The 16342-nt window shown below is 34.0% G+C and overlaps 1 protein-coding gene across 4 annotated transcripts in view; it reads right to left on the minus strand.

Moving 5' to 3' along the window:
- Nucleotides 1-16342, minus strand: part of SCAPER (S-phase cyclin A associated protein in the ER) — a 495741-nt gene that overhangs the window by 321711 nt on the left and 157688 nt on the right. For all 4 annotated transcript variants that reach the window (XM_079912990.1, XM_079912987.1, XM_079912988.1 and 1 more), the window contains exons 11-15: nt 10330-10500; nt 9540-9615; nt 9226-9343; nt 8840-8951; nt 5370-5510 (exon numbers count right to left, since the gene is read on the minus strand). In XM_079912990.1, coding sequence (XP_079769116.1) covers nt 5370-5510; nt 8840-8951; nt 9226-9343; nt 9540-9615; nt 10330-10500 — 618 coding nt within the window. The remainder of the gene's footprint in view (nt 1-5369; nt 5511-8839; nt 8952-9225; nt 9344-9539; nt 9616-10329; nt 10501-16342) is intronic.

A 16342-nucleotide genomic window follows, 5' to 3' on the forward strand; every position in this document is an offset into this window, starting at 1 on the left:
GGTTGTATCCTGAGCAATAAGCAACAACAACAACAAAAAAAATCAAAGCCATCCAAATTGGTAAAGAAGAAGTTAAACTATCTCTAGCTGCAGATGGTATGATCTTGAATATAGAAAATCTTAAGGAATCCACTAAAAAGCTATTACAACTAATGAGCAAGTTCAAGCAAGGTTTCAGGAGATAAGATAAATATATAAAAATCAATTGTATTTCTATACACTAGCAGTAAACAATCTGAAAATGAAATTAAGAAAACAATTCCATTTACAGTCACCTCCAAAAGAGTACAATCAATACTTAGGAATTAATTTAAACAAGAAGGTGAAAGGCTTGTGTGCTGAAAAATAGAAAACACTCCATAAAGAAATTAAGGAAGATTTAAATAAATGGAAAGATATCCTGTGTTCATGGATTGGAAGATCTAATATTATTAAGATGGCAATACTCCCCAAAGCATGGTAAAAATTCAATGCAATCCTAACAAAACTCCAATGGACTTTTTTACGGAAATGGAAAGCTTATCCTCATCCTAACTGCAAGTTGCCCCAAATAGCTAAGACAACATTGAAAAAGAACTAAGTTGGAGGACTATAGTTCCTGATTTCAAAGCTTACTGAAGTGCTACGGTAATCAAAACAGTGTGATACCAGCATAAGGATAGACGTATAGACCAGTGGAATAGAACTGAGAGAAGAGAAATAAACCTGTACACCTATGGCTAATTGATTTCCAGCAAGTGTGCCAAGACCATTCACTGGGGAAAGAATAGTGTCATCAAGAAGCAGTGCTTGGACAAATGATATCCACCTGCAAAAGAATAAAGGCAGACCCCCTACCTCATTCTGTATATAAAAATTAATTCAAAATGTATCTATGACCTAAATATAAAAGCTAAAACCATAAAACTCTTAGAAGAAAACATGGAGGTAAATCTTCATGACTTTGAATTTCGCAATAATTTCTTAACACAAAAAGTACAAAAAATAAAACAAAAGATAGATAAATTGGACTTCATCAACATTAAAAACTTTTGTGCAAAGAACATTATCCACAAAGTGAAAAGGTAACCTACACAGTGTGAGAAAATATCTGCAAATTATATATCTGATAAAGGACTAGTATTGAGAATATACAAAGAACTCCTACAGCTGAACAACAAAAAGACAAACAGCCCAATTTAAAAAAATGAGCAATGGACTTTGAATAGACTTTTTTCTAAGGAAGATATACAAATAGCCAATAAGCACATAAATATATGCCCAATATTGTTAGTCATTAAGGAAATGGACAGATTCCTAGAAAGACACAAATTACACAAGAGAAATAGATAATATGAATAGCCCTATGTATATAAAAAAATGGAATTTTTATTTAAAAAACTCATCCACAAAGAAAACCCCAGGCCCAGACGGCTTCATTGGTAAATTCCACAAAAAATTTAAGGAGGAAATTGTACCAGTTCCACATAAACTACTTTAGAAAACTGAAGAGGATGGAAACCTTCCCAAGTCACTTTAGGAGGCCAGCATATTCTGTTACCAAAAGCAGACAAAGACATTATAAGAAAAGAAAAAAAAAGATCAAAATCCCTCACAAACATTGATGCAAAAATTCTTAAAATTTTAGCAAATGAAGCACACCAAAATATAAAACTGATATTATATCATGACCATGTGAGGTTTATCCCAGAATTGCAGTTACTTTGGTATCCGACAATCAAATACTGAAATTCACCATTTTAAGATCTTAAAAAAACACATAATATCATCTCAATAAATGCAGAAAAAGCAGGTAACCAAATTCAAAGTCCATGGTAAAAAAATTTTAGTAACTAGGAAAAGAAAGGAAGTTCCTCAATCTGATAAAGAACATCTATGAAAGATCTACAGCTAATATCACACTTAATGGTGAACGACTGAACGCTTTCTTCCTAATATTAGGAGCACAGCAATGATATTGGTTCTCATCATTAATCAACATTGTGCTAGTACTGGTTAATGCAATAAAGGGAGATTTAAAAATGAAAAACATACAGGAAAAGAAGTAATAAAACTAGAACTAGTAGGTTTAGCAGGGTTGTAGCATATAAGGTAATACACTAAAATCAAATGTGTTTCTATAAGTTAGCAGCAAGCAATTAGAAACAAATTTAAAACAAGATACTACTGACAAGAGCATTAAAAATATGAACTGCAGATAAATTTCATAAAATATATACAAACCAAAATAAATGGAGATATATGCCATCAGACATATGGTTCAGAATACTAAATATCATTAGGATGACAAGTCTCCCCCAGATTAATTGCATTAATTAATTAATATCATTAGGATGACAAGTCTCCCCCAGATTAGAATTGCATTAATTCAATGCAATTCTAATCAAAATACAGGCAGGCCTCTTTTGGGCAGGAGGAGTAGAAATTCATAAGCTGATCCTATAAATTACATGGAAATGCAAAGAACCTAAAAGAGCAAAAGTAGTTTTAGAAGAAAATAAAACTTAAGGATTTATACTTGATCTCATGACTTATTATAAAGGTACAGTAATGAAGATAAAGTTGTATTTATAAAGATAAATGTAACAGAATAGAAAATCAGAAATAGACCCACACATATATAGCCAATTGCTTTCAACAAGGGTCTAAGGCAATTCATTATACAAAAGATAGTCTCTTTAACAACTGATACTGGAACATTATATAACCATATGAAAAAAATGAACCTCAACCCTACCTCACACCATATAAAAAACTTAACTCAAAATGGAACATAGACCTCACTGTAAAATTTAAAACTTCTAGAGAAAACTTAAGGGAAAATCTTAGTGACCTTAAGTTTATGTAACTTTTTTAAATAGGGTACAGAAAAACATAAAGTATAGAAAAAAAAAAGTCTATATGGGACCTTTCCAATTTTTAAAACTTCAAAAGACACTTTTAAGAAAATGAAAAGGCAATCCGTAGACTGAGAGAAAATATTTGCAAAACATAGATATTAATATCTAAAATATACAAAGTCCTCTAAGAAATTCTGCTATTTGCCACAACATGGGCGAAACTGGAGGGTATTATGCTAAGTGAAATAAGCCAGAGAAAGAAAGAAAAATACTGCATGGTATCACTTATATTTGGAATATAAAAGAAAAAGTGCAACTCATCGAAACAGATTTTTCTTTCTGTAGTTGATTTCTAGTTTCATACCACTGTGGTTGGAAAAAATGCTTGACATAATTTCTATCCTCTTAAATCTGTTGAGACTTGTTTTGTGGTCTAGTATGTGATCTATCCTGGAGAACATTCCATGTACACGTGAAAAGAATGTTTATTTTGCTGTTTTTGAATATAATGTCCTATAGATATCTATTAAGTCCAACTAGTCTACTGCATCATTTAAGACCATCATTGCCTTATTGATTTTCTGTCCAGATATGCAACCAACTGAAAATGCAACCAACTGAAATGCCCATCAACAGATGAATGGATAAAAAAGATGTGATATATATATATATATATATATATATATATATATATATATATACACACACACACACACACAATAGACTATTACTCAACCATAAAAAAGAACAAAATTCTGCCATTTGCAGCAACATGGATGGACCTAGAGAACTTTATGCTTAGTGAAGTTAAGTCAGACAGAGAAAGACAGAAACTGTATGATATCACTTATAATTGGAATCTAAAAAATAATACAAATGAATATATATTCAAAACAGAAACAGACTCAGAGATATAGAAAACAAACAAACCAGTGGTAACCAAAGGGAAGAGGGGAGAAGGGAGGGGCAAATAAGGGGTACAGAATTAAGACATACAAACTACTATGCATAAAATAGATAAACAATAAGGATATATTGCTATTACATGGAATTACAGCCATTATCATGTAATAATTTTAACGGAGTATAATCTGTAAAAATACTGAATCATTATGCTGTACACCTGAAACTAATACAATATTGTAAATCAACTATACTTCAATTCAAAAAACTCAAAGAAAGAGCGAACAGAAAAGTAGTTGCCACAGGCCGGGGGGGAGGCAGATAGAAATAGGGAGAGATTGGTGAAAGGGGACAAACTTTTAATTATAAGATGAATGAAATCTAAGCATCTAATGTATAACATGGTAGCTATAGTTGATAACACTGTATTGTATTGATATAATTGAAATACGCTAACCGGGTAGAACTCAAATGTTTACACACACACACACAAAAGATAAATATGTGAGGTGATGGATATGTTAATTAACTGGATGAGGGAAATCCTTTCACAATGTATATGTATATCAAATCACCATGTAAATATCTATTTTATTTGTCAACTATATCTCAAAAAAGCTGAAAAAGAGAACTGTTTGACTAATAACAAAACAATCTAACTTTAAAAAATGAACAAAGATATTTGAACAAACACTGTACCAAATAAGAGCTACAGATAGGAAATACATGAAAAGATGTTCAAAAAGCAAATTAAAACCATATGACACTATACATAAAGACTAATATGGAATGGTTAGAATTACAGTATGTAACCATGTCAAGTGTTGGTGAGAATGTGGCTAACTAGAACTCTCATCCACTGCTGGTAAGAGTATATAAAGTGTTTCTTTAAAAGTTAAACCTATCATAAGACTCTGCCAATATCAGGTATTTACCAGAGAAAATGAAAGCACACATCTGCACAAAGATCTGTACACGAATTTACACAGCAGCTATATCTATAACAGCCAAAAACTGGAATGAAAACAAATGTCCATCAACAAGTGACTGGATTAACAAACTATGGTATTTCTACACAATGGTATACTTCTCAGCAATGAAAAGGAAATGATACACAACAGCATGGATAAAATTCAAAATAACTATGCTGAATGAAAGATGCCAGGGGAAAGAGTACATACTCTATGATTCCATTCATATAAAATTCTGGAAAATGCTAACATCCATAGTGACAAAAAGCAGATCAGCAATTGTGTGGTAACAGAGTTGGAGGAAGGAATGAATTACAAAGAGGTATAAGAAACTTTTGAGGGTGATGGAATTGTTTATTATTTTCATTGTACTGATGGTTTCAGGAATATATATGTCAAAACTCAACAAATTGATGCTTCACATATGTGTTATTTATTGTCTGTGAATTATACCTCAATAAACCTGTAAAAAGTAATACATATCTCACAGGATTACTGTAAGAATAAGATATTGCACATAATAAGTATCAAATGAGCATGTAAAAATGCTGTTATTCTGGCACAGGATAAACATTTGATAAACATTAGCTTCTCGTGTAACAACTGAAAAAGTACTCAAGTAACTAATTCAATGTTCAAAGCACCTAAGTTATACCTTAGCTTCTTCCTCTTGTGCTTTTTTAACAATTGCTTGTAACTGCACCTCTCGTTTAAATTCAGCATGAAGTAATTTCTCTTCCATCATCCTACGTCGTTGGTCTAGTAACTCTTCTTTCCACTTCCGGACATCTTTCTCCTATATGCAATGAATTATCACATCATTAATTTCAGCATACATAGTCACTTGACAAGAAGTGCAAACAGATAAACAGCTTAGGAATTATAAAGTCAAGAATGTGGAAAGACCTAAAGGATCATGACTAATGATTACGAACACAGCCTATGGAGCCAGACTGATGAGTTCATAATCTACCATGGTCACTTGCTAGATATATAAACTGGGCAACTTTTTTAGCCTATGTCTCAGTTTCCTTATCTATAAAGAGAATAGTAGTAGTACCTAACTCATAGGTTTTCAAGATTGAGTGAATATATGTAAACTCTTAGAACAGTACATTAGACATTGCTCAAGAGAAATATTTGCTGTTATTATTATACTGCACTATGAGCACACTTAAAATGAAAATAGTTTGTATGTCTTATCCTTATAAACATTAATGGCTCTATAACCCAAATTCAAGACAGATAATTTTATCCTAGAAATTGAAAAAAAGGTGAGAAGTCTGAAAAATAAATATTTGCATAAGAAACATTCTCTGAAGGAACAGAGAGTTTTGACTATAGAAGAATAATTACGTTAGCTCCCTTTACTTCCTTAAAACAATATCAAATAGAAGTAAAAGACTTGTCCTGTGCTCCAAGAAATCAGAACCTGCACCTGCAATAAGAATTATAGAAAATCAATGTTGGCTCAACATGAATGGGAAGAAAACTAACATTTCAGTTGAATTTCATCTATATAATAATGTATTTAACCACCTAAAAAAGTATGATGCAGAAACAGTACTGGATTAGGAGCTAGGAACAGGTCCTTAAAGCTCTAGCTCTGCAAATTATTGGTCAGGTGATATTGGTAACTAGCTCTGCAAATTATTGGTCATGTGACATTGGAAACAGCCCTTAGCCTCTCCTAGATTCAGTTTTCACATCTATAAAATGGGGTTCAGGGGGACTTCCCTTGTGGCGCAGCGGCTAAGAATCCGCCTGCCAATGCAGGAGACATGGGTTCGATCCCTGGTCTGGGAAAATCCCACATGCCACGGAGCAACTAAGCCCGTGCACCACAACTACTGAGCTTGCGCTCTAGAGCCTGCGAGCCACAACTACTGAGCCCGCACGCTACAACTACTGAAGCCTGCGTGCCTGGAGCCTGTGCTCCACAACAAGAGAGGACATCGCAGTGAGAAGCCCGTGCACTGCAACGAAGACCCAAGGCAGCCAAAAATAAATAAATTAAATAAAATAAATTTTTTAAAAAATGGGGTTCAGGATCTGTTCAACTCTGTGTGCCTCACGGAGGTATTGTGGTGATCAGATGAGACCATATATGTATAGAATAGTGTTGAAACAATAACTTATTATATAAATGGAAGGTGGGATTTATCATTTAATAATTGCAGGGATACCTACATTGATGGGAAAATTAAACCAGAGAACCTCTAACGTCTTGTACAATTTCAAGAATTTACTATTTTGGGGCTTCCCTGGTGGCGCAGTGGTTGAGCCTGCGCGTCCGGAGCCTGTGCTCCGCAACAGGAGAGGCCACAACAGTGAGAGGCCCGCGTACCGCAAAAAAAAAAAAAAAAAAGAATTTACTGTTTTGTTTGCATGAGTATCTGGAGATTATATTATATAGTGAGAAAATAAAGTATATAATTTTATTTGTATTAAAAATACAATAAGAAGGGAAATTATAATTGTGTTAAAACATTTTTCTCAAGCTTAAAATGAAATAATATATTAACTCTTATAGAGCCCCATGACATGGAGACTGTTTTTCATATTTGATCTATTCAATCTAAATGATTAAAATCTTGACTAAAATGATTAAATTCTTGAGATTCAGGTAAAGAGAAAAATTACAGATTTTCTTCCTTTCCCAGCCAACTTGTCCACTGTACTAAGGAGAATCTTATGCCACCTCATTTTTACATTCAAATTATTTGGTCCAATTGTTTTCCCCAATTTTAAAACAAACATAAGTAATGCAAATATTTTTAACCTAGGCATATTAGTCCTCCTTTCTAGGACCAGAAGGTAACAAAGGAGTTCACCTATGCTATAACGGTTACCTATCTTCTATCATGCTATGTTAGGTATATGTAGTTCACAGACTTCAAGATGGCTCCAAATGATCCCAGCCACCTGGTATTCAGACCCTTGTGTTTTTCCCTCCAACACTGTATCAGGTTCGTGACCAATACAATTCAGCAAAAGTGATGGTATATCACTTCCAAGATTAGGTTATAAAAGACAGTGCAGCTTCCATTTTGGCAGCTCACTTGTTCATTCTCTCTCTTTCTCGTCTTCTCTCAGATTACTCTGTGGGAAAGGTAGCAGCCATGTTATAAGAACATCAGGCTATGGAAAGACCCACATGGCAGGATACTGAGGTCCATAACCAACTGCTAAAGAGGAATCCAGGCCTGCCAATAACCATATGAGAGTTTGGAAGTGGATCCTTCAGCTCCAAATGACTGCTGCCCCAGACAACAGCTTGACTGCAACCTCAGGAGAGACTCTGAACAAAGAAATAACAACACAAGCCACTCCTGATTTCCATGCCCAACAAACGGTGAGCAGTTGTTTTAAGTGAAACTGTGTGTTGTTTTAAGCTGCTAAGTCTTGAGGCCCTTTGTTACACAGCACACATAACTAATACAGTACTCATGTCTGCCATGTGTAACTAACAATAAGAATGACCATATGCTGAGCAACAGCCACCCGAGCACCACGCTACTGTTTTACTTGCCACTTTCATCATCACAACTGGTTAACAATGATAATTGTCATTTTATGGATAAAGAAATTAAAAGGCAGTATTGTTATGTAATTTGCCCAGGGCATCATATCCTATTATGTGGTTCAAACCAGGATTTCACCTGATTGGCCATCTCCAGAGCCCATGTTCTTTCCACTACATCATACTAACCAGAAGTTACACTGCTCTAAACACTCCAAGAATGTCTTCCATAAATCTAATTAGTGCCCTACTTATTCAAATCTGATCATCCCAAGCTCAAAACTGTCCTACCAATTCAGTGAACACTTTGCACAAGACTCCCCAAGGAAACCTCCACTGAAAATGGCAAAAGACAACGCGCAGCTTTAATAATCCATGCGAACTCAGCAAAACATCAATTTACCAGCTTTTTTAGGAATGACAAATTCTGTTTTCTTTCTTTAACAGGTAGCTTTCTGTAACTCAGTAGATAGAAATGCTTTTGTTTCCTAGTAAATTTATTTTTATTGTTCTTTTAGCTTCTCTCGAACCAGAAGAAGTCAAGTTGAAAATAAGCCCATTAATTTAAGGCAATCATACTTCCCTAAAAATTAAAAACTCACCCTTTCTAACAATTTCTGAAGCTTTAATGTTTTCTCTTCACGTAACTTTTCCCTTAGCTGCTGTGCTTTCATTTGTTTTTCTTCATGTTTCTTCTTAGATTCTGCAATTGTTCTATTAATACAAACAAATGGACAAGAGACACAAATGTTTACATGATAAAGTCAGTAATATCTTCTTTAGTCTTCAAAGTTCTTAAAATAAATATAAAAAATATACAAAACTAACTTTGGCCTAAAATTTCACAGAAACATTGTCACTTTTCAATGGATCTGGAAATGTCTTGAATAATGTACCTTAAAATAGTATGTAGTAACTCCATTTAATAGTCAAGAACATCTAGTTCCCTTCCTGTGAAACATTTCAAATTAATTTTCAAAGGCCAGACCTTTTACGAGATGGTGAGGAAAGTTTTTCATGCATGTGAATTCCATGTCCTGGAGGTCTAGCAGGTTCCTCCTCTACAATATCCCCCCAGGATGTATTTTGGCGCCAAGATTCACGAGCTGTTTTCAGAAAAAAGAAAACTGCTATTGCTTAACCACATAATTCTATAAAACCAACATTTGAGAACAGACTTTTAAAAGGCATCCCACTCTTATTTATTTTACACAAAAACCCCAAGTAATAAGATAACCTATTTTATACCCCTCTACCTATACATACAACACACACACACACAAACATACAAACATGTAATACCTTCATAATCTGCAAGGACATCGTTCCAATCCATAGACATACCACAGAAAGATACACTTCCACTGCCCATGCTGGCCTAAAATGTAGTAAGAAAAATTGAGTAACAAATATTTGAACCAATTATAACCTTATAAAATGAACTATATATGAAATTTTTCTATCTATTGCTCATATATTTCATTTAGCAAACAGTCCAAAACCAGAAAAAAGTTACATACCTCTTACAGTCACAATAATTACCAAGTTAAAAATACCACAGCCTATACATTTTAAGAGGAAGACTAACCTACGTGCCATTAACAGCAGAGACAAGCCAAGTAATTTTAAAAGAAAACTACTGGGTTTAAACTATTACTACATAAATTCTGACATATTTAGAGCATACATCAGAAAAGCTAAAAAGTATTTGTTGGGCATTAAAATTTAATAGGATAACATAGCAAACATTCATGATACTTTTATTCTTTAAGAAATCCCTCTCATCAACATATATATCCTGAGCGCCTAGTGATAGAAAGGCAATGTATCATTTGCTTTTTATTAGCAGAAGGAAGGAAAGATATATCTTTGACTCTTCTTCAATCTGTACAATTATAATCTGAGTAATGTTACGTATTTACTTACTCTGAGATTCATTTTCTTGATGTGTAAAATGAGAAAACAACTTCCAACTTGTCAATTGCATTATATATAAAAACACTTAGTAATGGTAAAGTGCTTAAAAAAAAACTTGCTATTGTTTATCGTATAAGTCTCAATCACCCAGAGAATAAAAATTCTAAAAGCTCACAGAAAAATCACTGTCGTTGTCAGTTTCAATATTGATATCATTGTTTTCTTCAGCTTCAATTTCTCTAGTTAACTGTTCCTCTTCAGCAATAGCACTAGCAATGGCTTCTTCATTGGCCTTTTCTAGACGATCTGCTAGCTCTTCCTTTTTAGCAAGAACTTCTGCCATAGACTATAAAGTGAAAAACAAAATCAGTTGACTGGAAAGTTAAGTAAGTATTTCTTTATGTTCTAATCATAAATAGTATACATAAAAATAGCATTGATCTAGAATTATAAAACTTGGGGTCCAGTTATATGACTCGGAAAATTCTTAAAAGCTAAAGTCTATTTTATATTCCATAAAATGATACAATAATCCATGAGACCTTTTTACTAAACTGCTGTGTATGACAAACTGTGAAGTTGTATAAATAATAGTTATTGTTATTAATAATAAACTGTGAATTTCATTTGAGCACCAAAATTCAAAACATTTACAGGTCAAATATTTGAAAAACCAAAGAAAAACATTATACTTTAAAGGGAATATAAAAAAAAAATTATGCCGTACTGGTGATGACACTTTCTGAACATATATACCTTACTTAAAATTATGCATTAGAATTATGTAATACAAATATATGCATCAGAATTATTAATTAATAAATCCCTATAAAAAGCTAAATATGCATATTATAAACCCTAAAGCAAACAGTGAAATAACAAATATTTATGGCTACTAAGCCAACAAAGAAGATAAATTATAAAAGAAAATTAATCAAAAAGATGGGAGAAAAAGGAAAAAGGGGATGAAGAACAGATGAGTCAAAGAGAAAAACAATAAGATGATAGATTTAAAGGAACCATATTAATAATCACATTACACGGAAATAGAGACTCAAATTGGATAAAAGCAAGACCCCAAACCACATGCTGCCTATACGAAACCTAATTTAAATATGAGAATATAAACAGATTACAAATAAAAGAGCTACCATACTAACACTAACCAAAAGAAAGTTGAAGTACTAATATCAGACACAGTAAATTTCAGAGCAAAAAATATGACAAGGGATAAAGAAGGTCATTTCATAATGATAAACTGTTAATTCACTAAGAAGACAAAACAATCCTAAAGGTTTATGAACATAATAATAGATCTTCAAAATGAAAGAAGCAAAAACTGATAGAATTACAAAACAAAATAAACTTAATGGGAACGTAAAATGATGCAGCTACTTTGGAAAACAGTCTGATAGTTTCTCACAAACTTTTCCCACAAAGTTTCTCACAAACAGTCTGATAGTTTCACACAAAAACTCAGGAGAAACGAAACCATATGTTCACACAAAAACTTGTACACAAATATTTAAAGCAGCATTATTCATAAATTCCAAAAAGTGGAGAAAACCTAAATGTCCATCAACTGATGAATGGATAAAATATGGTATATTCTACAATTTTCAATCAGTGGAATATTATTTGGGCATAAAAAGGAATGAAATACTGATACAGGCTAAAACACGAATGACCTTGAAAACAATATGCCTAGTGAAAGAAACCATTTACAAAGACCACATATTGTATTCCACTTCTATGAAATGTCCAGAACAGGCAAATCTATAGAGACAAAAGACAGATTAGTGGTTGTATAGGGCTGGGTGGGTGGGGTGAAAGGGAGGACTGCTGCTGGGCACTGGGTTTCTTTTTGTAGTGATGGAAGTGTTCTAAAACTAATTATGGTGATGTCTGCACAACTCTGTGAATATACTAAAAAACACTGCACTGTACACTCTAAATGGATAAACTGTATGCTATGTAAATTATATCTCAATAAAGTTGGCTTAAAAAAAGTAGCCCCACAGATATATGCAGAGATTTCAATACCCCTCTCTCAACTGATAGAACAAGTACAGAAAATTGGCAAAGGAAACCTGAACAATATTATCAACAAAACTGACCTAGATATTTTCCCAAGAGAAATGAAAACATATGTTCAAAACAAAGACAAACGTTCATGGTGCCTTTATTCATAATAGAGAAACTGGCAACAACTCAAACATCTGTCAACAATTGAATGGATGAACATACTGAGTTACATGCATACAACAGAGTACTCCTAAAGACAATAAAAGAAGAAGGAACTATTAATATACACAACTACATGGATGAATCTCAAAATAATTATGCTGAGTGAAAGAAGCTAAACAAAGATTACATTATTCCATATACAGAAATTTCTTAAAATGCTAATTAATATGTAGTAACAGCAGAATAGTGATAACCCTGGGAAGGGGAAACAGGGAAGCGCAGAAAGGAGGGATTACAAAAGAGAAAGTGAAAACTTTTGGAGGCAATCGATACTTTCATTATCTTGATTATAGTGATGATTTCACAGGTATAAACACATGTCAAAATATATCAATGTGTATATCTTAAATATGTGAAGTTTACTGAAAATCAATAACACCTCAATAAAGGTATTAAAAATGCAAGTGCTTGAGCTTCAGCTTATTACTGAATTGGTCTGGAGTGGAGCCTAGACATGGGTATCCTTCTTAAAGCTTCCCCTCCCCACTTCATTTCCCCTGTCGATACTCTGCCCCCTCAAAACATACAAGATTGTCCCTGGGGAAGAGAATGGGGTGAGAGAGTTTAGATGACAGACCATTTCTTTGCATCATAAGCTTTTTCTCTGTAAACGCTAGAATATTATAGAAACTAACTTGTTAAGGTGCCACACAAATATCATACCTAACAATGATTTAAAAAAACTATTAAAGTTAAATATATTTAACTTTGCAGAAAGTAAATTCTCACATAAGCCTATTTCCTTCTCAATTTTATCTTCTCCAGAGAACATTTCTATTTCACCTCTTAAGACCTGAAGAGATTTTAACAGAGTAACAGAGCTTACGGATGAAATAATGATTAAATTATCCATATACAACTTCTACTATTTTCACACTGTGAAATTCAAACACATACCTGCATACATAATCATTTTTTAAATTTCTAAATTTTCATTAAAATTTGTAATTTCAGTAAATCTAAAAAAAATAAATCCATGGTAGCTAGGATTTACATCAGCATATTTTTACAATGGTGGCAAAAGTGGACCTTAAACATAAAGGGTCCTTTATGTTTAATAAATAAATTTTATTATTATAAATTCTTACAGTCATTTTTTGCTTAGGCTTCTGTTAAATAAGAGAACTACAGATTTTTTTAGTTGAACCATGTATGTGACAATACTATATTGAGGGGAAAAAAGAAAACAATTTTCTCAACACTGCAGCAATTCTCTATAACCCTCTATTTAGAACCTAAACAATGACATGCTTATCTAGAGCAACCCACAGAAGTATCTGTGCCAAGACAAATTAAAAACATAAAATTTTCTCCAAATATTAGTTTAGTTAAAATTCCTCTAAGACCTCTAAGGATATGACAATATTCATATGTAAAGCAGAACTTATTTTCCTTCAAGTATGTAAATGTCATTCTCAAAATAACCAAGGGTTTTTAATACTCTACCATAAGCTTATTTTACCTACGTGATCAAAATAAAAATGATGAGAGAAGAATTTTTAAATAATTATTTTATGCTTATTTAACTATAGGATCTTTTTCCTCTTTCGAAATTTGATTCTCATAGAATCCATTTGCAAAATACATAATTTAATATGATAGCTAGCTATGAAAACAAAAATATAAATACGACCAATTTCTACCGATACATTAAACCCACTATTTATATGACCGTAAATTAGTTAACCTTTAAAACATTCGCACTAAAAAACCTAAGTTAAAAAAAAGTTGCCCTTTATTCCTTTATAAAGGAATCTAAATATTTGTTGTTCTTATTACTGTAACTCTTATTTTTCCCTTAAACAATCCATATCAAATTTCAACTACCTAATCTTGTTCTCTCTCTAAAATGTATAATTTGGCCTAATATCATCTGCTGGTATCATCTTTCAACATGATGAGGCATTAAATTTAAAAAGAAATTATAGTATACAGTGGCCAATTAAAAACTAAATTTGGAGTGTAGGAGGAGGAACCGAGATGGCGGAGTAGAGGGACATGCTCTCACTCCCTCTTGCGAGATCACCAAAATAACAACTAGCTGCTGGACAATCATCCACAGGAAGACACTGGAACTCACCAAAAAAGATACCCCACATACAAAGACAAAGGAGAAGCCACAATGAGAAGGTAGGAGGGGCACAATCACAGTAAAATCAAATCCCATAACTGCCGGGTGGGTGACTCATAGACTGGAGAACACTTATACCACAGAAGTCCACACATTGGAGTGAAGGTTCTGAGCCCCATATCAGGCTTCCCAACCTGAGGGTCCAGCAACCGGAGCAGGAATTCCTAGAGAATCAAACTTTGAAGCCTAGTGGGAATTGACTGTAGGACTTCTACAGGACTGGGGGAAACAGAGACTCCACTATTGGAGAGCACACACGAAGTAGTGTGTGCATCGGGACACAGGGGAAGGAGCAGTGACCCCAGGGGAGATTGAACCAGACCTATCTGCTTGTGTTGGAGGTTCTCCTGCAGAAGTGGGGGTGGGGGGGATGCTGTGGCTCACCGTGGGGACAAGGACACTGGCAGCAAAAGTTCTGGGAAGTACTCCTAGGCTAGAGACCTCCCAGAGTATGTCAATAGCCCCACCAAAGAGCCCAGGTAGGCTCAAGTGTTTGGTTGCCTCAGGCAAAACAACCACAGGGAGGGAACCAAGCCCCACCCATCAGCAGTCAAGTGGATTAAAGTTTTACTGAGTTCTGCACACCAGAGCAACAGTCAGCTCTACCCACCAACAGTCCCTCCCATCAGGAAACTTACACAAGCCTCTTAGATAGCCTCATCCACCAGAAGGCAGACAGCAGAAGTAAGAAGAACCACAAATCTGCAGCCTGGGAACAAAAACCACATTCACAGAAAGATAGACAAGATGAAAAGGCAGAGGGCTATGTACCAGATGAAGGAACAAGATAAAACCCCAGAAAAACAACTAAATTAAGTGGAGATAGGCAACCTTCCAGAAAAAGAATTCAGAATAACGATAGTGAAGATGATCCAGGACCTCGGAAAAAGAATGGAGGCAAAGATCGAGAAGATGCAAGAAATGTTTAACAAAGACCTAGAACAATTAAAGAACAAACAAACAGAGATGAACAATACAATAACTGAAATGAAAACTACACTAGAAGGAATCAATAGCAGAATAACTGAGGCAGAAGAACGGATAAGTGACCTGGAAGACAGAACGGTGGAATTCACTGCTGTGGAAAAGAATAAAGAAAAAAAGAATGAAAAGAAATGAAGACAGCCTAAGAGACCTCTGAGACAACATTAAACGCAACAACACTTGCATTATAGGGGTCCCAGAAGGAGAAGAGAGAGTGAAAGGACCAGAGAAAATATTTGAAAAGATTATAGTCAAAAACTTCCCTAATGTGGGAAAGGAAATAGCGACCCAAGTCCAGGAAGCGAAGTGAGTCCCATGCAGGGTAAACCCAAGGAGAAACATGCCGAGACACATAGTAATCAAATTGGCAAAAATTAAAGACAAAGAAAAATTATTGAAAGCAGCAAGGGAAAAATGAAAAATAACATACAAGGGAATTCCCATAAGGCTAACAGCTCATTTCTCAGCAGAAACTCTACAAGACAGAAGGGAGTGGCATGATATACTTAAAGTGATGAAAGGGAAGAACTTACAACCAAGATTACTCTACCAGGTAAGGATCTCATTCAGATTCAATGGAGAAATCAAAAGCTTTACAGACAAGCAAAAAGTATGAGAATTCAGCACTACCAAACCAACTCCACAACAAATGCTAAAGGAACTTTTCTAAGTGGGAAACACAACAGAAGAAAAGGATCTACAAAAACAAACACAAAACAATTAAGAAAATGGTCATAGGAACATACATATCAATAATTACCTTAAATGTGAATGGATTAAATGCTCCAACCAAAAGACACAGGCTTGCTGAATGGATACAAAAACA

This window comes from Stenella coeruleoalba (genome assembly GCF_951394435.1).
Source record: "Stenella coeruleoalba genome assembly, chromosome: 2".
Taxonomy (NCBI): domain Eukaryota; kingdom Metazoa; phylum Chordata; class Mammalia; order Artiodactyla; family Delphinidae; genus Stenella; species Stenella coeruleoalba.